This window comes from Etheostoma cragini, chromosome 20 (genome assembly GCF_013103735.1).
Source record: "Etheostoma cragini isolate CJK2018 chromosome 20, CSU_Ecrag_1.0, whole genome shotgun sequence".
In the NCBI taxonomy this organism is placed as follows: Eukaryota; Metazoa; Chordata; class Actinopteri; order Perciformes; family Percidae; genus Etheostoma; species Etheostoma cragini.
In genome coordinates, this window is record NC_048426.1 from 15,642,613 (window position 1) to 15,666,422 (window position 23,810).

Here is a 23,810-nt window from a genome sequence, read left to right on the forward strand (position 1 = left end):
TGTAATTCAACAAAATATTTTTAATAGATATAAACATTTTTACACATCACAGCTCAATGGAAACGGTATCACATGCTCTCACACATGTTAAGAATGAAGGTGCAGGGGCGATCTGCTGTGCTAGGCGCCTGGGACTCATTCATCTGAGTCCGGCTCATGATCATTGTCCTGTCTTATGCCTCCCATGTTTATCTTCCATATTGTTCCTTTCACTCTCCACTATATCCTAGCCAGTAAAGCAGAAATACACAAACAAAAAGAATCAATAAAAAAGAATGAAGGTGCAAATTCTGATGCATATCAAATTCTCCTTATATACAGTTGCACAGTATCTGAATACAAAAGGAAACAGTTATAAGGCTTAAATAAGGTCTTTGTTTGGTCTACCACAAACCAAATTGAGGTCAGGCTTACAAGCAGACTTACACACTACAGAGAACTCTGTAGCTTGAATTTCAGGATTTACATAATATCTTACTATGTAATCATATTGAGCAGTACCGATTTAATCTATTGAGAGAATTGAGGATCAGATTGAGGCCTTTTAGCATGCTGTGTACGGAGGGCAACACTAGGTGGTACTGTCAATCAATCCACTGCATAAGGTTATACTGTTGAACTCAGTTTAGAGTTAAAGTATACATATATATATATATATATATATATAAATATATATATATATATATATATAATATATTATAGGAGACTGACTATCATAAGTCCATGCAGATCTCTAAACGTATATGCCTTTTTTTCTTTTCTTGGCCATCATCTTTGTCATAAATACTCTTCACACATCATATCAAGGGCAGAAGTGAGAAAATAAAGGTTAGCGTCAAATATATTTACAATAATCTGAATAAGTGACACTGAACTGTCACTCTCTCTCTTTATGGAACTTATATTGTTGTGTGATTTTACAATATATTCTTTTCATCAGCTGACCAGTAGTCCTGTACAACTTTACTTTCCTTTAACCCTCTAGAAGTTAAACATTTGATATAATTACAAAGACTTGACCTTACAGTGTTTACAGATATGATATGTGCTATGCAGAGGGTCTGTCTGTTTGTCTGTCTGTCTGTCTACCCACACTGCTACCAAAAAAGCACAGTGACTTATGGGAGCCAACATCTCCTATCACCTTATATAGTACTTTTCTTTTGGTTAGCAATAAAAAAAAGAATCAGTCTTGTCACTGAATGGGTAAAATTGAATAGCAAGTCATTTACAACACGCTTAATTCTTAGAAAGTGTTAGCAGTGGAATGTGGCACAAACTCTTGCAGCAACACATTTAAAATTGGGTTGGAGCTTTTTAAGTGGAAATCTGTTCGCTTGTAATTAGGTTAGCTGGGGGAGCTACATAGGGACAGGAAATGCTTAGGAAACTTTAAATCCCTTTAGGTTGGTTTGAACATCTTGCTGTCTCCGACATCCAAGGATACCAACAATCTATTAGATCGGACTGAAAGCATCATATTTGTGAAATTTCTAGGGGAGGGAGTGCATGCTGTTTAAAACTGGCAAACAGTTCTTCTATTCCCCTGTTCTTTACCAAAAAATCTTTCATGGTGATTATACCACAGATCTGCAAGGCTAAAGACGGATGACATGTAAATTAATGTTGGCACTGGTTTGTAAAAGCCAGAGAGAAACAGTTCATGTTGTTGAGTTTTTTGTTTGTGCAGCACTGAACAACCAAGTTTCAGATTAGCTTGCGTAATGGTCAAACTCCTAATGTAAAGCAGTCTGCATCAATGTGCATCAGTTCATGTCAATGGTGTTAAAGACCCACTCTGTGAACTTCTTGAGCTTGGCTGAGGCGCTGTAGGACTCCTCCAGGAGACGCTGGTTGTCCTCTCGCAGGCTCTGGATCTGAGCCTGCAGTGATGCCTTGGCATCCTTCTCCTGGTGGCGACAAAGACATGTGTGAGCAATGTAACCTTAGGTTTGAGGTTCAACAACAGACTTGCTGGTTTCCCTATTAATGTGATTTAATTTCATCAATAGGGCTTAAGTTAAAATTTGCATGAACATGATTCCAGTAATTGTTTTATTACAGAAAACCTTGTCTGGAAAACACCATTATAAGAAATAAAAAAACAGCCTATGAAAACAAAATGTAATTTAGTCTTTGATCTTGGGTAGAGTTGTCTGTAGCCTAACAGCTGCGTGATACTTACTGGATGTTAAAGTCCCATTTTTTTCACAACAATTAACAAATGAAATATTTCACGTTGTCAGTCTAAGTCTGTGTGTTTGTTCTTTTAAAAGATCTCCCTCTTATTGAAAGATGACTCACCTTCTTCAAGTCCTCCTGCAGTGCCTTCACCATTGACTCTAGCTGGCTGACCTTCCCCATCAGGCAGGCTGGAATCTCTCTGTGAAAAAGGACAACCAGGACATTAGCTGGAAAGAACAGTGACACAGAGTAAAGCAGTGGTTAAAGCTGTGTATCAGTCAACAGTTGCCTTCTTCCCCAGTCCTGTGGAGGTTTACTTTCATTTTCCTATACACTAGCATGCAGTCAACCAGAGCGGAGGGCTTATTTGTGATACCAGGTGCAGTAGTGTTTTATTGGTGTGAAATCTGAATGGTGTTTTATGGCACAGTAAGGCCTCCTACCCAGGTGAGGGCTGTCTCGGCGGGGCTGCCTGAGGCTCAGCCTGCTGGGGACTGGTGGCTGCTGCACTCTCAGCCACAGAGCTCTCCTCTTGGGCTGCTAGGAAGACCAGCCTCTGCTCTAAATAAAAAACAGTTAAAAGACATATGATTAGATTTGGAGAGAGAACAAATATAGACTAACAGTGCCCTCTTCTGGTAAGGATAAAGATGGCAGTTGGGATTTTCTGCCACACATACTACTGAAAAGTAACACCAGTAATTAACCTTCACTTCCAATGATTTGGAGGAAATTAAAACACGACATGTGCCTACCCTCGAAGGCCTTGGCAGCATCTACCAGGTGGGCCCAGTCCAGCGGGCCATCTGCCCCAGTGTCAGGCAGTGGCATGAGGACAGCGTCCTGCAGCTGCTGCCTCTTCCTCTCCTGCTCCTGCTCTAAGCTCTCTGGGGCTGACAAGTCTCCTAGGGAAGGAGGAACAGCAAAGTAAACCACAGTGGACAGCATTTGTATCTGTTCTCCAATTACAGAAAAACTGAAAAATATTGCAACCAACAGTGATGGTCCCTTTAAATTGAGATTGTAGGCGATAGATTTGAAGCCTTTGAAGTGTCTATTTTCCTGTTTTTGTGGTAAAGTTTACAAACCTTATTATGTGAAGACTATGTATAAATCACATTATCCTATTTCATTACAAACAAAGGTTCACAGAACAACATGTATCACACTGCCACCTCCGCTAAGATCAGCTTTAAATACTGAACATTCACCCAGGGATTTGTGTGATGCTCGCCGGCTCGGTAAATGGCGATTGGTGGGAGAGCGTGGCACGGTGGAGCAGCTGAACAGAAGATCAGTTGGCGTGTCACGCTGTCCACTAGAGGATGGCTCTCTCTGGCCGCTGTAAATACTCTCATCTGACAGAGTTCGCTGGAGGGAGCGACGAGTTGCTAGCGGACCCGGAAACATTGGCTTCAGATAGGGATGGAAACAGACAAATTGCAGGACTAAGGTAAAACAAACATTTTACAAATGCAGTACCCCTGGGGAGATATCATTGTAATGTTAATAGAGTCAGTCTAGGCAGTTAGGCCACAGCCTTTCTCAGTACCTTCTCTTCACTTGTAGTGGGTGGAGGGCTGTCAAGTGTGATGAGCTTCTTCAAATCCTCTTCCAAGCTGGACTTGGCAGTGTGCCGCTGGGGCGACTGGGAGCCCCGGAGATTGGCTCTGAGCTGCGGCTGACCACCCAGCAGACCATCACTCTGGTGCCGTCTGGAGATAAAAGCAAGATTCAACTCAGAAAGATTTCTCTTAAATCCAGATAACACACATTAAATAGAAAATAAGAATGCACAGGTAATGGAGGTGTTCAAGAACATCAACAACAAAGAAGGTCTGTGATTAAACTGTGGTCAGCAGTTTGAATTTTGAGACTGGATTGGAATCTGTGAATAACAAGGAACTGCAACCAGTCTTTGTGAAGTTATCACACACTTCTCTACTGTACTCTCTCACCACTCTATTACTTCACCAGGAATAACTGTGGTTTGTTCAGCAGCTGTACAGAGTAAAAACAGCAGTTGTCACCAACCACAAATGACGCAATCACCCCTTGGGCCAAACAATTAGACGTATGCTGCCTAAAAAATGATAATATGTTTAGTCACCCTTCTCTGGGACCCACACAATAAAAATAAAAATAAAACACTAAAAACACAGCTACACCACATGGTGGCAGTGTTGGCCGAATTAGAAAAGTCACATTAAATGAACGGTCTGAGAGACAAAATATAACACTTAGTCATTTACCCAGTTTCTCAAACATCAACATCACCAACAGTGGGACCTATTTCTACACTGAATGATCCTTTTTCTCAACATGCAGCACTGCAGAAGACAGTTCCTATCTTACTTGCGAGTGCTTCCAAATTCCACAGAGTTGACGGTTCCCCCAGGTTTCCTCCAGCCAATCAAGTACTTTGAAGTCGCTCCTTGACGAGGGTAGAAACTCTTGGTCCCTGGTGACGTGGGTGAGGTGGCTGCAGCCGCTGCCTCGTCTTGTCCCTGATCCATCGGACTCCCTGAGAGGCCAGAACTGAGTGTGCTGGAGAAATGCAGGTAACACATACAGTGTGAAAAAGAAAGTCATCAGTGTCAGCCCTTGATTTTTATATAATTATAAAAACATACAAGCACCAAGAACAGATTAAGTGGCTGCAGAAGTGTCAGTACAGTGCTAGTAATTTGTCAGGGTTTCAATTGTTTAGATTTTATTTTGGCCTTGGTTCAATTGGCATGATTGATGAAGCATCAATATCTATTATTTGGCTGAAAATTTATTCCATCAGATCGCCGCTTTCTTTCTAGTGCAAACTGTCAAAATATGTTAGCAGTGGTTGCATATATAAAACAGAACATAAACAGATTATCTTAATCTGTTCCATTACTGTCTTTCTCTCTCTCTGCAGATGGGATCAACTGATGACTTTATGGATAAAAAGAAAAGGACGCCCTGTCCTTGCACTTTATTTCTAGCAACTTCGAATAACAGTTCTCCATACTTTGACATAAAAGCTTGAATTTTCAAACAGCAATTTTTGTGTCTGTGTCGCTCATGTGCGTGCACCACACATACTATAAAACAAAGGTGCCAATACACAGGTCTGGTAGAGGGGAGTTATTTCTGGCTGAGTGAAGAGGAGCGGGAGGAAAGCTTTAGTTGATTCAAAAGGAAGTGGGATTTAGAAGAGGGGAAACAGTGCTGAACTCACAGTCTGCACTTCTAGCAACATCAAGCACTTCCTTTCTATCATGAACACCAGGAGACAGAGATGCATACAAATGCAAAGCCACGCACGCACTCATGCGCGCACGCACTCATGCGCGCACACACACACACACAAACACACACACACACACACACACACACACATTTAATTCTTTCTCTCTCCCTTTGTTAATGCCAAAATGCAGAGCTTGGGACTTTTCCATCTGGGATACTAAAGGATATATCTGGACTACAATGAATCAGTGTCTGTTTAATGAAACATTGATGCAAAGGCCACAAATTCCTCAGTTTCCTACAGCTGAGTCAAACAGAACAGCAGCACACCTGGAGTGGGAGGCAGCATCACTGAGGCTGTAGGAGCCACCATCGGGAACGAGTGGAAAGGCTGGTGGACTCTTTGCTGGAATCTCACTGCCTCCAATGGCAACGAGAGAGTCTGGTGTCGGAGGTGAAGAGTCCGAGGCCCTCTGGCTGCCTGCTGGGTCATCCTGCCATGGGATTTTGTCTTTGGCACTGAAGGCACCAGTGGAGGAAGCTGTGCTGCTTTGTGTGGCTGTGAAGGAGGTGGCATCGATGCCGCTGTCAGTGGAGGTGCCCTGAAGATATCCGTTGAGCTCAAGATCGCTCCGCACTCCTGAACGTGAGCCCACTTCGTACCACTTCTCATCGCTGTGGGCGGAGCTGGAGGCGTTGCTTGAGAGTGTGTTGCTGCTAGACTGGCTGGATGAATACGGAGCATCCGGCTATTCAGAGATGACAAGTCCAATTAGCATTTTTAGTTATTGGTTATTTTTTACTGTACATATTTAATATTTCCCCCCATAATGATACTGAAAGCTCAATCCACTGTCAATATTTAAAGAGTGGAGATTAGAATTGTTGTAGCTCTTATTCAAAAGCACATAATCTTTACCAGTGATTAAACCTTAGCATCCTGGTTAACCCAGGGCCTCCTTTAACAACTCGTAACCTGCAATCACATAGGAACAAGTAGATGACATACAACATGGTGCTTGTTGATTCCAGCTCACCTTAGTGCTTTTGTTAGGAGACATTTGGCGGCCCTGCTCTGGCGGTTGGAGTCGAGGAATTACTGCCTTGGAAACCACAGTGTCTATGGGACGCAAAGACATATGGGTAAGGAGAGCTGTAGACAAGTGGTAGCACAGTAAGTCCTGTTTTATTCAATGATATCTCTAACACTAAGGCCGGAGTTCCCCTTACCTGCACTGGTTTTGTCCCCCTCCCCAGTTCGGATCCATCCAACACCAGTGCTAGAACACGTTTTCATCCCATTGACCCCTTCACCTGCCACATGCCGCACAGATGACACAGGGGACCGGGATGTGTTGTTATTAAACCTATAGGGGAGATGAGGAAGGTCAACCATATTGCCAGGTAGTGCACCAGGCCAATTAACCATTAGTAACCCATGGTAAGGGGCAGAAGAACTTACCCATCAGGCATAGATTTCTGCCTCCATTGGTTGGAGCTCATTGCGTCTGTGTAGGGGAGACTGGAAGGGGAGTTTGTGTTGTGCAGTGTGCGACCCATCACAATAGAGCAGGCAAGAGCGTAGTTGTCGTTCCCTGGGGAAAATCTATAATGATGCACAAGTATGTCATTAAAGACCAACTGTGAACGGCAGCCAGACAGCTTTTTGTTCAGTGTGTCTGCACGTTTTATAACAGCATTATATTTATTTTGCAACCTTTTGGGGTTGAGGGGTCGCCCGTCGCTGGACACACTTCGGGGAATAACAGCAGAGTTACGGTCACTGAAGTCTGAAGGTGGGGCCTTGATCAGCGTTCCTACTGTGCCAGCAGCGCGTGTTTGAGGGCTGGATGAGGTCCGTGGCCATTTGGTGTTGTTGTTGTTGGTGGGACGGAAAGGGAACTTTAACTCATAGGGCATGCCCTCCTTGTGGTTCTTGTAATCCACTAGTGGCATGTGGTAGATTTCTGAGCAGCCTCTGTTGGCACACGTTCACAGTCAGAATGGGACGGCTTTAAAAAGCAACAGACAACTGCATTAAGCTGACTTACTCTTGTGTCTCTAAATCATCTACATCTACTCTACCTGCGTGGTGTGGAGTCTTCATGTGGAGGGATGATGACCACCTTGACAGTAACAGAGGTTCTCAGCAGGTCGATCATCTGCTCGTGAGACAGCGAAGCAACCGACACCTTGCAAATCTCCACCAATCGGCTGCCCTGCCTGAGCCCAGCCTGCCAAGCATAGCCATAGGGCTCCACCTCAGCAACAATGCCCTCAAAGTTGACATGAAAGCCCAGCTGGCCCAAGGCGTTACGGCGCAACGTCATCTCTGCGGTCTGACTGCCCTTGGTCAACAGCTACAAACAGTAAAGTGACGGAGTGGGGGTGCAAAGGGGCGAATCAGAGAAAGAGGAGAAGACATAATGTATAATGTATAAAACTATTTCTCACAGAACCCTTCAGAGGTTTTTGCAGGAAACTAATATTTTGTCTTCAAGCTAGCTCTAATCCCATCCCAGCTAAGGCCCATATTTCAGTCACAAACTATAAACACTAAGCACTTGAATTTAAAACATTCTGTACACTCCTATTATAACTGTAGTATATTACAACTAGCATTAGACACCCTATCTCGCTCTTCCTCTACCTGTGGGAAGTTAACTGATGAGAAAATGCTAGTTAGCACACAGAATAGTAATAGTAAAAATAGTAGCAAATCACAGAAGGAGCAGAGTTCCAGTTAAATGCAGTTAGCATGCATGTTATGATGGGCAAAACGGCCATGAAAGAAAAAAAACACATTTCTACTTTGCAAAGAAGGGCACGTGCCAGTACTGGTAGAAGACAACAGTAAATCTTTACTTTGTTTACTATCAACTAGAACTGCATTGTCAGCAGAATGATTCAAATGCCCCGTCAAAAAGCACTGCCTTACCTAGACCACACTGAAAACCTCAGTAATATCATATCACCAAATTACTATGGATTGTGCTAAGCATAGCTTATAATCATAGAGTCTACAAAAAAGCTGTTGCTTTTTGGTGACTGTCTAATTTGAGGCTACGCCCTTATGTTGCTATTATAACATTAACAATACTTAGTTCCTATTTCTTGGTACTTGGTAGAATAGCGAAAAACACTGAAAAACTTTACAAAAGCACATTTTTCCTACTCAACTGTTCACTGGCTACAGGGATACTCCAAAAGGACCTAACCTTTATACTAATTGACATTTGGTGCTTGATTTTGAAATGTTTGTTTATTCTACTATTTTAGTCGTTACCTGTATTGGATCATTTTTGCAGATAACTAGCTAAAATGTAAATATGATGATAAAAGCAGTGTGCATTCACATAGTGAAAGCCAAAAGGACTGTGCCTGTTCATTACAGGCTGTTTTTCAGAGATGCTGTGTTGGGCTCAGTGTAACCTCTGATAACTACAGCAGATGGTGTGTGCTAATGAGATGTACTGTCATGAACAGTAGTGGTGCCCCACTGACCTCCAGTCTCTTGACAACCTCTCCAAAGTCTTCTGTGTTGTTATTGATGGAGCGCAGAGATACACTCTCGCCACGCTCATAGTAGATCTTCATGGAGGCGGGACTCCCAGTTGACCAACCAATCACATCACGTGTGGCGCAGTTAAACACCACCGCTTTGGCCTCCTGATCCAATAGGATGATGAAGTCATTTGAAATGGCCAAGAGGCATTCGCGTTCAGCACCAGCTACTTGATCTTCAGCATGAACCTGCCAGGTCACGGCCCCGAGGCTCCGTAGTTCCGCCCCGCTGTATGGACGCACCTTCTCCCGTCGTTTGTGTGCAAGAGAGATAAAGGGGAACTTCCCAGAGGGTTCTACAGGAGTACTGGTCACGTGACGCTCTGCCAAGTCTCGAAGATATTCCTGCCGTGTGCGTGTTGCCATGGCACCAAACTTATCTGACTTGTGGGCTGCGTTCTCGGCGTTGATGACTTTGCCCAACAGAAAGTCCCTGAAGACAGTGGACTTGGGGAAGGTCACCCCCTTGGGGATTGGTGGGCCAAAGGACGGAACGTCCTGGGAACGGGTGACAGCCACACTGCAGAAAGGGGAAAAAAGGTTAAGGGTTTGAGACTATAGTATGTAATTAAACAGACATTAAATCCATAACTTAGGCCTTTGCAGCAATGCACTTTAAAAGTATGGTTTGGTTTGATTCATACATAAAACAGTATTCGACAAATGACTGTAGAAATATACAAAAACAAAAAAGTGAGAAGACTATTGGATATGTATGAAGACAAAATAAAATACATATAAATATAAAAAGCACAAAACACATGAAACTGAAATATGACACAGAAAAACAAACGAACAGTAAAAGTTAAAATAACTTATTTCCATGATGGTCAAATAGCTGGGACTGAAAGTTACATTAGGAGGACAAACCTAACATGGTAAAACAGCGACGGGAGACACATCACAAGTATTGTTGCCTTTGACCTATTTCACTTGTGAGTATTAAGGAGTGCGTTAAAATTCCTACAGGTAAGGCGCTTCTCTTGTTACCCTCCAGTGCTCCTATTCCATTTACAAACAATAGATGTCCTTGAATTGGATTACTATAAATTATTTAACAGGTGTGAGTATTGTTGTTCATATAAAAATCTACTTAATGTAGAACAAATTCAGCAAAGTGTGCTTTTAAACAAATTGGGATTATTTTACTATTTGGGACGACATGCTTGTATTATTCAATTTAGTTGGTATTAATTGGCAGCCTATTTATACACACTTTGGCTGCATACATTGAGGCTTTAAGTATAAACATCCAGTAGTGTCACTTAAAAGTAAGTGTAGCATGTTTTTCTTGCATCTTTTTAATCAGAAAATGTGGTCTAATATTCTCAAAGTTCACAATAATGGACAAGCTACATCTGCCTGAAATAGTAACATAAAAACAATTACATGTTTTGGTGGATTTATTTAAATATTTGCTTGAACAAGTCAAAGTCAGGTAGTAAAAAAAGTGAGTATGGTAAGTAGTTAAACCAATGACCCAACCAAATGTTTCCTATACTGTGTTGATCACATCTCCACATTGGCCAGGCTGAATTTCATAATGTCCAAGTTATTTTGTAGTTCATGTTTTACTGTGTCTAGGGGCCTTTCCGTGTTACATCTCCCAATTTCTATGAAAAATCAGATGACTGTTAGCTACCCTGAAACTTAAACTAGCAAAAATGGTTTTAACATGTGTGAGTCCATTGTTTTCTCAATAAGTAATTGTTCAGAAATGGTTGGTAAATGTTCATGTAAGGTGTGAAAAAATGTAGTCTTTTGTTTCAAATTTTCACATAACATTGTCCCAGTAACATTAAATAACATTTGGGTTGCCAATTTGAGTGCTTTACTCTATGGTGCCCTTCTATCAGCAGCACCATTGTTGCCCTATATCTTTCTTATTGCTGAGACATAAATCGCTACCCTAGTGACACTTGTCACTAGTGATATTTACCTGTGAATGACGTTAGGATCATATCAGCTTGTGAAGAGATGAGTGTCAGTAATTTAATTTTTTGCACAGAACATGATGTTTTGTATAGAACAAGATACAACTAACCGCTAACTACAATTGATAGGAACATCTGACTTTTTTTATAAGCCATTTGTAAAGGGATTCACACACTATTTCCTATTTGGATTTTTAATCAAGAAAATGTAATAAATATGCTATACAAAACAATTATTTGAGTGTCATTAATTTACACTGTGTATTTGTCTATTATAGTGACTTTGCTAAAGATCAGACCAACCACATATTATTTATATATATATATAAGATATACAAAAATTAGATAAATTGTGCATAAATGTAGGTAATTCCAAAGGGTCCCCTTTCTTTTTCAAAGCACTGTACATAAAGTTGTAGAATAATATACACAAAAAGCCCCTTCGTCCATGACATGGTCTAAGATAAGCTAATGTGACAGTTCTGACAAGTCTGCATCCAGTCCAGTCCATTCAACAGATAACAGTCATAGCCTTTAGCAGAAATGTTGCAAACTATGCATGACTAAACCCAGCGTATAAATACTATGCATCCAATCCCAGTTGACAAGCCAGCTCGCTGCTACATCATGGTATGGAGAAACAGTGCTTTGGCTCAGGCTAGCAAACACGAACAGCCTACGTTTCCTTTACAAAGGTCTAGTTATGCAATCTGCCTTGATGGCCCCGTGTGACTTTGAGACAGCGGTTGAAAGCAGCAGATTAGCACCCCGCTGGCCCGGGGCCACTTACTCCTCTAATGCTCTGGTCTGGCTCAATAAGACCTGAGTATTATCCAAACCTCAGCAGCAGGCAACAACAGGCTATTAATAACTGGATGACTCACCAAATCATAACTTACTCTTTACTCCTTTTAGCTCTATTAATAAAGACATCCCATTATTGACATGGTCACAAGCTTTGAAGACACAAACTGAGGGCAAACAATTTAAAGAAACCATCTCTTTGTGGGAAATCAGGTTTCAAGCCAGTATTTCTGCGCTTGACGATCTATACGTTTGCAAATGTGTGACTAACGATCTGCTAAAATCCATAGAACTTAGTAAGTGGTAAGTGGCAAAGTCAAATCACTGCATGAAATCCCACATGCAACAACACAACCTGCAAATGTATAATGTGTACAAGTTGTGGTGTAGCCTACATTCTCTGTTTCTAAATCTTTAACATTAATGCCATAACTTCTTCTTACCCAGGGACCGCTAATGTAATATATCTATTAAGCTTATTCTAGGACAGTCAATGGACACACATTGTCCCTGTTAAATAAACAAATAAATAAATTAACACAACTACTGTTTAACTTACCTCCGGGTGTCACCAAAAACCAACCATGTTCTTCATTACTTCACAATACCGTGAATCTTTTTTGCAATCAATGTGACAAAAAGATTCATTGGGTCGATGATAATGCAATTTTGTTCTGTAGCTTCAATCCGACACTCAAGACACACTACTCAATGTGGTGAAGCAAATTTTGTAGCCTGTGTTCTCTTGTCCCAACCCAGAAACTTTTCCAAACCATCAGGGAAAGGCGTCCGTGAAAAGACTTGTGACCAAAGAGTCAGGAGTGAAGTCTTAACATTTGGTGCCTTGATCCACAGCATAGAAATAGAAGTGTGTGAGTTTCTCTGGGTGGGGTAGCTAGATTGTCCTCAAGGACTCTGTATCCTGAGCCTCTCCATTTCATCAACAAGGCAAACCAGGATAACCAGCATTTCACCCTTTCTCGTGTCCCAGAGTTTAAACTCAAACATGCCCCCTTTAGGCAAAAAGCAAGCTGAATAAAGGTGTCCACTGGTCAATTGGTCAGAAAAAAAATATTAGCTAGAAAGGAGAAAAGTCTGTAAAAAATTAGCCCAAATTTGATGTAGTTGCAAACTGAGAGACAAAAGGCTGGCCTGAACCGTCCGCTACTGAGATAGACTCTGTGAGCTCTGAGGGACTATGCTCTGAACAATCCTCCCCACTCACATGCATGTCCGGGTGAAGAGAGCACTTCATGTGCATGGCGCTAACTCCTTCAGACCATTCTAGCTCATGCTGCCCAAAGGCAAAGTGGCGGGCAGGGAGGGAGGAAAAGAGAAGAAGAAGAAAGAAATAAGGGGGGGGTTGCATTATATGAGTGTTTGAGCCTTTGAGTGAATTAGTGTGCATGGGACAAAGTGTGGGCATGTGTGTGTAGTAGGGTGCAAGTGAAAATGAGAAAGAGGTAAAAAGGAGAAACGGGAGTAAGAGAGTGAAGGGGAGCAACTATGTGTGTGTAATATTAGTGTATGCAGAACGGAGAAACTGTGTGAGGTGGTGTGGGGAGGCATGAGTGTGAACACCACAGAGTTGCAGTCTGATCATCACGAGGCTAAGAATCAGCCAGCGGAAGAGAAGAGGAGGAGGACAGCTACTGTAGGGTCAATCTATTACATTTGATCTTAATCAAAATAATTTATACTTATGAAGACATGAGAATACATACCCCAGAAAGACAGGACAGTCACACAACAGGCTTTTATGTCCAGCCCATGCCTTCCAGTCAATGCTTTTGTCTTAATGCTATTGTAGCTACCTTCATAAAAACAACACCGCAGGTAGCACTGGAAGTGGTGTGGAGCTTTTAAGGGTCCCGTAAAAAGGGTCCAATGCGCCACTGAGATGGTAAGTTAAAACCAGACTATCAATATTGCTACTGGGTTTGGTCAGCCTGGCCTAGTTCAACTTGTAATGAGTCTCCTTAGTCTCTTGATACGGTCAAATATATTCACAGGTTTGGTAGGTTTTTTAAAAACCTGTACTTATCCAGGAAGAGGTTTTGTTCAGCAAACATGCCACAAACACCAACACAGCTTTTTCTTCCTTCCTTCCTTCCTTTCTTTCTTTCTTTCTTTCTTTCTTTCTTTCTTTCTTTCTTTCTTTCTTTCTTTCTTTCTTTGACAAACCACATAACATGTATGCATGCTCAAAGAGTTTAGCTATTATTCTGCTGGTCAAATACAAGACCCACCTGTAGCATGTGTTGTCAGAGCAGGGATCGTGCACCCGTACAATGATGAAGACATGTTGAAAGTGAGAGCGAACGGCCTTCGGGGTGAAGGGGTGAGCACCAGGCTCCTGGAACACGATGGTCACAATGTCGTTCCCTATGTGGCGTTTCCTCAGTAACTAGTCATTGGAAAACAACAGTCTTAATTAGAGAAGTATGGGATTTGAATATGAAGGCAAAGTCATACCAATCATATAGTACACTCTATTGAATGATATGGCAGTCAACAATAGAAGTTTCTTTAGAATGAAAGTTGGATGAGAATCAAATCTGATTACAGAGCCATAAGTCATATCATGCATCTAATCATACACCCTTCCCTTAAGGTTTTCTTTACTCCATCCGTTTCCAAACAAAGGAATTTCCTGATACATAACTAATGGTATACCACAACGGTTGGGCTCTCAATTTTTACCTGTTGTTTGTTGTTGGGTGTGTAAGGCAGTAGAGTGGAAACATGAAACATGATCTCATAGTCCTTGTACGTCGTGTACAGGGAGTGAGTACCAGTGGAATCCGCTACAGGGAAAAAATAGTAATACAGGGATGAGATCCATTGCACAGTTACTGCCATCCATCTCTCTCACATGTGAATTCTGTGCGCTCAGTGGTTTCTGTACAAGATAGGATGCAATTTAACCGAAGCCAAATCATCGAGACAACAGTGAACTGTGGCTCAATGTCAGCTTGGATTACCGTTAAAACCAATGCTCAATTAACTGTATTACTCGAGTGTAAGTGGATCCCTTTCCCTTTCTATGTAACATTACAGTTTCCAGAAAAAGGATCAGTGTCTAAATGTTTAAATAATTAGACTATAATTCCATGGTACTTTGTGGGCTACAAGGCCATAAACAGGAAATTATAAACTTTGTCATTCAATCACCAAATCTATGTTGGTTTGAGTCAAGCCGGATTTCCTAAAGATGGATGCAATTATCCACATGCACTCATTCATACTACTGAAGAGCTATTGTAGAAGACACACCAGAGAGAAAATGATAGTAGAGAAGAGAGATGACAAGAAAAAAATATATAGTGACAGTTTTGAAAGGACAGAGCTGGTGAGAGAAAATTAGATCCAGTGAAAGGAAATATATGACTGAAAGCAAGTTTAAGGAGCAAGGTACAAGCACATAAAGTATGTGCAATATGAAACTAAAGTGAAACTTACTTGCAGCAGGACTGCTAGTAATAAAAAGTAGAGGTCATGGGCTAGGTAGCAAAAGATACATTTTTTCTACAATCTTACACAACCAGGCATCTCAACTACAACATTTGGTTACTTTAAAGATGCATCAGGACACAGGTTTATGTGTGTATGTGTTTAATCTAGAGGTGTGTTTGGAAGTTGTTACTTTTGGTGTCCAGCTGGGCTCTGTACTTGGTGAAGCCCTTGAGGCGAACCTTCTCCCCCAACAGTTGGAGGAACTCTTCCAAGGCAGGACCGGCTATCTCGTTGTTGTACATCTCCTCCTCTGTGCTCTGGCCCGCTCGGCAATACATCACCCCCACCTTCACCTGAAAACTCAGCTAGGGGACAGCAAAGAAGCACAATCTTTCTTTACCGGTTCATGTCAAGACAGAGTACAATATGGAAATCACAGAACTAAAAATTCCTCTTCTGTACAAAATCAGGGGAGGCAGAAAAAGTTCTGATTCTGTAAAACAACACTTGCTCATGCTTTATCCTCCTACCCCTTGTTCATCCAGTTTCATCAGCTGCTCAGTGACTTTGGGTGTGTTGAGGGCCAGTCTGAGGCAGGACATATCCAGCTCGGGGAGAAGGTAATCCAGTACCTCCTTGATAGGTAGCCCCCGGGTGGTGCCATGCTTAGACGTGGAAGGCACTGCATCCTCCAGGATAGAACCTCGAAGAGTGGTAAGCTATATAGAGGGAGACATGAAAAAAGAGATTACAGAGAGAAGTTTGAGAAGAGAAAGAAGGCATCTAAGGAATCCAAGTCTTTCTCTTGGAGATGGAACATACTGAGAGCAAAACATGCCTGCTCAAAGATCAAGAAAAAAAGAAACAAGTTGCTGCAGTCAAGTTATACAATCCCCTTACTGTACCCTTAAAGAAGATGACATAAAACAACAAGACAATTATGACCCATAAGCGTTGCGTAAATAGAAAGTGGAATTCAGAAAGAAGAGGTGGAAGGGCTTGCCTAAGCATTCTGTGTACACAAAGTCTGCATTGTCCTGGGCCCTGGGAGTGAACTCAATCACTTGGCTATCATGAGCAGCTGGAACATACCGAGACTTTCTCTCCTACGAGTCTGAGGCTGTACAGGGCCTGTGTTTACAATGGACCCGTGCTCCCCATGTTTGGAAGTTAGGATAAGGGCGGGGGTCCTGTGGTACTTCAGTTTAATGTGTGTGGGTTTAATCACATGCACCTGTCCTACTCCAGTCCACAACAATCAGCCCCCAGCAAGTTACTTTAACCTCTGTCTGGGAATGTAAGTCCATATAATGAATCCCATAACCCAAAATCCCCAAACCAACCAGAGGACAATGGCAGCCAACTTAGCAACTAAGTATGAGAGTCTATTTTTACGGAAACACTCTCCACACAGTGGTTTGAGGTTGTTGGGCTCTGACAGGCCTTGGAGGCTGGAAGATGAGTGCACTATCACACGTTGCTGATATTGGGAGACAGCTAAATAGCCCCGGGGCTTGTTGTATAATAGGAAACAAGGACTGAGATTGGTAACCTCAAGCTGGTCTTGAGTAAGTATGTATGTATGTATGTATGTATGTATGTATGTATGTATGTATTGTGTTGCAGGCATATTAGAATTTAACTACACACAATTGTAGAAGGTGTACTGTAAATGGATACCCAAGCAGACCCAAGCAAGCATCCACCAAAATGATTTACCCACAGTCAACCAAAACTCCCAAATCTGCGAGTACAAAAATATTAATGGGCGGTATTGTTAAATGCTGTGGGCAGATTCACTCCACAGCAGGAAGGATTGGTGTGATGTGGTGATGAGGTTGAGGTTGGGGTGTAGGAAGGATAGGAAGCTATGGCTGACCTCGCTGGTTCGGAAGATGAGACGGTAGTTATACTGCTGGCCGTGCTCCTTGTCCTCCTCCAGCTTCTCCCTGCGCAGGCTCACAGCCACTGGACCCAGTAACTCGTCCATCCCAAAATAGTTCCAGTGCTCTGAGATGAAGGAAGCAGCAGAGAAACGATAAAAAAATTATGTTGGGAAATATAAAACTTAACTCCTTTAAACAACACACATTCATATGCTAACGAGTATATAATGAAAGCAAATAAATGAATCTTACCCCTAAGGTAGAAGAACTTCCTATAGTAGTAGGCTCCCAGGTCCACATGCTCCACAATGTATTGTTTGCCTTTTTCGCTGAGTGTACTGGGGCCTTCCTTTGGTCCCTCAAGCACTGCTACTCCAGCATTTGTGCAGTGCATGCTCACAGATGTTTCGTACGAGTTTCCTTCCCCACTCAGGGCTCCTGGGCCACTATTACCTGCTCCACCACCCACAAGCCCATGATACCCTGCCCCACCTAATCCCAATCTGCGCCTCCCATTGCCATCAGCACCGATCTCATTGCGGAAGCAGGGGCAACTAAGCAGCATTTCATTGCTCTGTTCATCCCCTGCCTCCAGACCAGGACTGTCCCTAGAACTGAGCTCTTCCTGGCTGCCACTCGGGGAGCTGTAAGGCAGGCTGTGTGTGGACGAGAGGGTGGAGGAAGCCGAGGCTACAGCAGCAGCAGATGCCCCTGTGGTGGTGTTTTTCCTCTTGCCTGCAATCTGTCGCAACTGAGTAACTTCGTTGAGGTCAAACAGCATGCTCTGAACGTCATAGTGGGCAAAGCCTTTCTGACACACCCAGGGCTTAAAAGGGGGGCCCATGTCCTCTGTCCGGCTCTCCTCTACGTCAGACCCCGTTCTAGGGGAGTCCGACTCACCCCGCACGTTCCGAAGTTTGCGGAATATAGACTCACCCCCTGTCTCAGATTTAGTCCGTCTCTTTGGGAGCTTATCTCTGGCTTTAGGAGGCGGGCTGTCTACGACATCCTCCTGAAGATCAATGCTGGCCTGCTTGGGCCCAACATTCAGCATGTCCTCCAGTTTCTCTGGAGCAGGGCTACGCTGGTCAACTTTGTCCCCTTGATAGCCCCTGAGCATTTCAAAGAAGCTCTCTCCAGATGCTCCATGCTGATCTATTGAGGAGGTGCTGCCGTATTCGCGATGAAGTGGGGACCATTTAGCTCCCAATGCTGGACCCCAGTCCTCTCCACTGTCTCCACTGCCTTCCATCTCACTAATAGTCATGTCGCTGTTGCTCCGCTGACGGATGCGTCTTTGCCGTGGATTTCTATGCGCAGGGCCTCTATAGTCTCCTGGGGCTAAGTATCGAGTGTCAGGGCTGTAGTTGTTGGCCTGCGTCTGGGTTCGATTCTTCAAAGTATTATGAATGTTACGCAGCATTGACGAGTCTTGAGGGCTCATTACGGAGCCTAACTTAATGTGACTTTTTCCAGCAGAGGGCACAATAGAGTTCTCAGGCTCTGTAGCTGAGTGCCACACAACTCCTGCAATGTCTTTCCTTGGTGGCCAGTCAGCCACTCGAGCCCGGACACCCATTTTAGGCACTCCTGTACTCACAGTGGCATGGATATTGTCTGTGCGTGTTGGCACAGCCCCTCCATTGAACATACGGAGGTGGCGGGTGTAAAACTCATCAGTGGCGGGGATGGAACCCCCAACGGTGCGCTCCATGGGTGGTTGCTTCAGGCTGGTCATGACACCAGTGCAAAAGGCTAAAGGCACTTAGTAGGGAGACATGGCTGCCTTTGGGATGTGATTCTAGTCCCTGACTTCATGAGCAGGTTGATTGTCTGGATCAACAAGTGAAGAGGCAGACAAAGTGAAAGGGCAAGCCCACTTCTTTGGCATTCAAGCCTGCATTCTGCTTCCTCAACTGTGTCGCCACTGCCACATGGCATTTATCTTTCTCCAAACAAAGTATCCTGAAAAGAAAAGAAAAAGTACATACAGTAAGGGTCCGGAGAAAAGATAACCACAGACTAGGGCTGAACGATTAATCAAAAATGATGTGCACCAAAATGCTGAAGCTGTTATCGACGTATTTTTCCCATGACAATAATTTTGATATTGTTTTCTGTTGATAGGCCTATTTTCTCCTTAAGGACATTCTACTAAGTGTGTAGTCACGGGACTTCGCCCGGACCAGTCAGCCGCATGGAAAGTATAGACCTAGTCTGTGTCGACTGAGCAACTCGTACCCCCCAAAAAACCTGCAGTGTCTGTTGTCTGGAAACATTTTGACTTCAGAAAAGATGATTTAGAACAACAAAACAAACATCGTTCATTTATCGTTAGAGGTCAAATTAAATTAATTAGGATTCTGATTTGAGGTCATATTTTGCAGGCCTTTCACAAACATCTGTTTCTTGGCTCACACCACTTTCCCTCACATATCTATGACTGAAAGTAAAAGAACCAATTTGGGAAGCAGGTCTTAAATTAATAAGTTGTTGAAATAAGAGCCTCAGTATTGGAAAACCAGATGACTATACACCTGTTTGGCTGTGATCAGTGCCCTGGATATATCGCCTTGACAAAATGGGAGAAAGCAACAGGGTAATTACATTGCCACTTTCAAATCAAATCTTTCTGTTAGATCAATATCAAGCAAACACATGCAGCACAAAAAACTAACAGGTTTAATTCCTGTTCTAGTCCAAAAGTTTGTGAAACTGTCAGTAAAATAATGCTTCTACACGTCAACCTTTTTGAACCACAAACAATAGTCAGTTATGAACAGGGTCCTAAAGCAAGCAGTTCATTAGATAGGGTTTCACATGGAGTCTAACAGTCTGATAATAAGCCGACCAAAGCAAAGATCGAATCCCCATCAAATGAAATGGACAGGGCAATTTTCAAATTACAACCCAGGATATAACAGCTTCATAGTTATATTATATGAAATCTTCAGCAAGAAAAATTAAAATTTGGATTAAAGAAAATATATAATATATAAAATACAGTACCTTTTCATCTGTCACATAATGAACGTACCCAACTTACACTTCTCTAATGAACGGGCACCAATTCTTTGGGGCATGGGAGTAGAATAAGTGTCTACAGCAGATTAATAAAACCTCATTAGTGAATGAAAAAAAACTCATTCATGTCCTACTAACTAATTTCTTTGACATAAATAAGACTTAAAATAGACGGGGGAATGTATGCTACACTGCAGGTCCAGTCCCAGAGTGTGGGGCCTTATTTCCTCATGCTGCAGAGCACCCACAGGGATACACAGAAGAAGGGAAGCAACACAAATGAAACAGGCGTACAAACACACACACATACACACACACACACACACACACCTCTGAAAACAGGCAGCTGATCTCCTTGCTAATGGACACGCAGACAGATGACTGGCTTCATGTGCTTGTCAGATAAAAAGGAAGGAGTGTGCCACAGAGATGGAAGAAGTGGGCCTTGTGTTTGTGTGACTGGCAGACAGACAGGCTAAAAGAATGAGAAACAGTAAGAAACCCCACAAAACAATGCAGTCTCCTTCCAACCCATTCTGCTATCTCCTATCCACCCTGTGCAGAAATAAACAGATGTTTTATTTCACAACTCTCTAGAACATGTCCAAACAGCTTAAACATGAGGTACACTTCCTGTAATTGGGGCTCTGACCTCCCAGCTGGTCCGTCTGGCTCGTTGAGATGTTAGCAAAGGCAATGTACAGATGCAGATTAAGGGCTGGGGATGTCACAGCACACCTTTGAGCTGTAACAATTTGTTGTTACGGTTGTAGTGACGAGTCTAGACACAGAGGGCTGTGCTCTGATCTGAATAACATGGCCCTATAAAAGCCTTTATGTGTTACAGGTGATTCAGATAGTGGGCATTCCACACACACACACACACATACAGGGAATTAAAGGTGGCTGACAGACTGCTGTCTGTCAGCAGAACTGTACTGGGATGAATCACAAATATAAACCTAGGGTCTGAGTCTTTCAAATCTGACTCACAAAAATCAGAGCAACTAAAGCAAAGACTTGAGTCATCATCAAGTCAAACGGTGGGGTGCTAGACACTCTCAAAGTCTCCTGGAGGTGGGTTGCTCCTGAGGGGGATCCCTGTTGCTGAGCTGGCTTAGCTAGCTGGTCTCCCTGAGACAAAGGACAGCATGCTGGAGTTGAAAGACTATTCGTCCTTGGTCTCCAAAGAGAGAATGAATGAAGTTCCCCTGTGGACTGGGCAAGTGTTTCCAAAGCTGAGACAAAGAAGCCAAAGGATTGCCCTACAAGCTTGTAATTACTGCGTGCTTGAATGGGGCTAAGGGGCTGTTTGGCTGACACCACTTGCTTTCAAACAGGCACCCTACCATTTAGCCCATTGGTTCACCCTGTCCCCTAATCTTCCCCTGCTCTAAGAGCTGACTGGGCTGTTGGGCAGCAGGCACAAAGGTCCCTCTGTCCCGGGCAAGACTGGGGCCCCATTCCAACATAGTGAAGTCTTTGAAAATTGCCTGGCACAGGAACCTCACTGTGGTTGTGTATATGAGGCCTGCCAGAAAAACCTGGAATGAGATACAAAGGAAACTGGAGAAACAGAGATGAAGCAAACACTGAACTAAAAATTGGAAACATGGGAAACATCAAAATACATATACATTAGAGATAGAGAGGTAGGAGGAGGAATGGCTCACGTGGCCAAGAAAATAGCAAGAAGGCTTACTTGTTGTGTCATTTGAGTATGACTTGCTGCCGCAACACATTCTAACTGACAGATGACTGAGATTTGGGGAAGCACTATGGGAACAACCTGAAGAAAGCTACAGACTGGAGCCAGACTGCAGTTAAAGTCTTCCACAGTGAGCAAGCTTTCCCACAAGGCTGTGCACCAGTCACACAGAGAATTTAAACTTCGGAAGCAAAAATCTGCCGCAATAATAACAAATCCACAGACTTCTAAGCAACATCATTTCCTGTCAAGGAGGGAGTTTTGAGGAGTGAGGGGTTAACTGAGGTTTCTACACATCCAGTGTAGCCTAACCACAGAAGCCTAAAAGCACAGCAGATGCACAAGGTTTTTAAACTCCTTTTCTGTCTTGCATCTGCATCTGGCTGAAAACCAAGCACAAACCTGCCCATCTGATTGAGAAAACCTGACACCCCGCTGGCAGACAAACGATACCAGCATCATACAACTGCGAGCCGACATCCTGGAATTCCACCAATTTCAGTAGAGGAAGTGATGAACGTCTGTGTGAAGGGGGGAAGAGAAGTAGGGCATGTTTGGGCAAATTCTTAGAGAGAAGTGAAACACTGACTGTCACAGTGATAGTCAGTTATAAAACACTTTTAAGTCTGCCATCACTTTACAACTACAGTCTTCTATCTTTGCAGCCAAGTTCTACTGAGAGTTTGATCTTAAAGACCAACTAAGGATAAAGTGGAGAGCCACGATAAAATGACAACTGAACCGACGAATCGTTCAACCGAACACACATGCAATGCAAACAATGCGTGTAGTTGGAGCACTTCAGAAAACGGCGGTGTATCGACATTCATCATCACCATAGTTTTGTGATGTGCTGCTGCTCTGCCCCATATCTGGGCCCCTCGCTATCACCGCAGCACAGTTCAGTGAGTAATGGGCATAGCTAACCACTGGCAAAGTGAATTTCACTCACAGCCTTACACAAGAAGACAGCTCTGGAGGAGCGCCAGGATGTATTCATTGCCGTTATCTTCAGCAGGGTGTCCTCGATCCTTCCTCTCTTCTTCAGAAAGTACTCCACCAGTGTATCACATTTAACGTGGGAGAGACAGCAGGATAAATAGACACTTGAAACACTCAACATAGTTTACAGTTAGAAACAGTAAACCCAGTCCGATTTCCAATGTCATTAGCTGGGTGGGCTAGGAGTTTAAAAATGAAAGCCTTTTTCTAACTCCTAGAGGGCCATTTACCTATAATTAAAAAAAAAAAAAAAAGCTAAATGCACAGCTAACAGCTGGTCCGCTTGTCCAGAGTAAAGAAGGAACAACACTTCTTATCTAATCTATTAGCTTTCCAGTCAAAACAAAAAACAATAAAAAGTCAGGCTTGTATTTAATTGATTTAAAAGTATGCACATCAACTGAAACTGCATGGTCCTTAAATAAATGAATCTCCAGAGACTGCGCACTGAGTTGGTTTAGTTCCTCATATTTGGTTTTATAGGTTACTTGTCTTTATTGCGGAGGTTCAGATTTAAGCTTGTCAGCTTAAAGCTGTGCATTATAAAGAGCAATGGGGAGGAAGCAGTGTGCTGCTGCCTGAAGAGGAATGTAAAAAATTCTAATGAGGTGGCTCCAGTTGGGAGCTGAGGTTTAAAAAAAGTGAAAGTCTGCTCAAGGCTGCACTTTCCCTCACCCTGCCCTCTCTGTCTGCCTCAAACCCTAGGACTCCATTAGAGAGACAGTGAGTTCCTGATGCACATGGACAGGTACACGCAGAGACAAAGGCTCCCACACCACATGCCTGACAAAGCAAAACTCGGATAAATGTTAAACACCAAATTCTACAGGAACTACACAAAGACAACCAGATGATATAATATAAGAACAAACTCATGGGACAATAGCTATTTCTAAATAAGACCATCCAAACTGCTTTTAACTTCTGCTAACATCAAAGACAACTCTTTCCTCTCCCCTGACAGCTCACAGAGATGCTATTTCTGCTATACCTGTCTCAAACTAAGATTACATTTTTCTGTCA

The 23,810-nt window shown here is 42.9% G+C and overlaps 1 protein-coding gene across 3 annotated transcripts in view; it reads right to left on the reverse strand.

The window, feature by feature from the left end:
- LOC117935571 (signal-induced proliferation-associated 1-like protein 1) overlaps positions 1–23,810 on the reverse strand; it is a 35,561-nt gene continuing 11,751 nt past the window's right edge. Inside the window, exons 2-22 of one of the 3 annotated variants that reach the window (XM_034857805.1) lie at positions 17,306–19,018; positions 17,047–17,177; positions 15,698–15,886; positions 15,358–15,532; positions 14,415–14,518; positions 13,961–14,118; positions 8,914–9,493; positions 7,495–7,769; positions 7,127–7,387; positions 6,872–7,015; positions 6,640–6,776; positions 6,447–6,529; positions 5,740–6,158; positions 4,540–4,731; positions 3,737–3,899; positions 3,396–3,597; positions 2,940–3,089; positions 2,628–2,745; positions 2,305–2,383; positions 1,798–1,910; positions 1–226 (exon numbers count right to left, since the gene is read on the reverse strand). In XM_034857805.1, coding sequence (XP_034713696.1) covers positions 220–226; positions 1,798–1,910; positions 2,305–2,383; positions 2,628–2,745; positions 2,940–3,089; positions 3,396–3,597; positions 3,737–3,899; positions 4,540–4,731; positions 5,740–6,158; positions 6,447–6,529; positions 6,640–6,776; positions 6,872–7,015; positions 7,127–7,387; positions 7,495–7,769; positions 8,914–9,493; positions 13,961–14,118; positions 14,415–14,518; positions 15,358–15,532; positions 15,698–15,886; positions 17,047–17,177; positions 17,306–18,791 — 5,166 coding nt within the window. In that variant the 5' untranslated portion in view covers positions 18,792–19,018 and the 3' untranslated portion in view covers positions 1–219. Of the gene's footprint in view, positions 1,911–2,304; positions 2,384–2,627; positions 2,746–2,939; positions 3,090–3,395; positions 3,598–3,736; positions 3,900–4,539; positions 4,732–5,739; positions 6,159–6,446; positions 6,530–6,639; positions 6,777–6,871; positions 7,016–7,126; positions 7,388–7,494; positions 7,770–8,913; positions 9,494–13,960; positions 14,119–14,414; positions 14,519–15,357; positions 15,533–15,697; positions 15,887–17,046; positions 17,178–17,305; positions 19,019–23,810 lie in introns of all 3 variants that reach the window. The other 2 variants (XM_034857804.1, XM_034857803.1) reach the window with 2 other exon arrangements.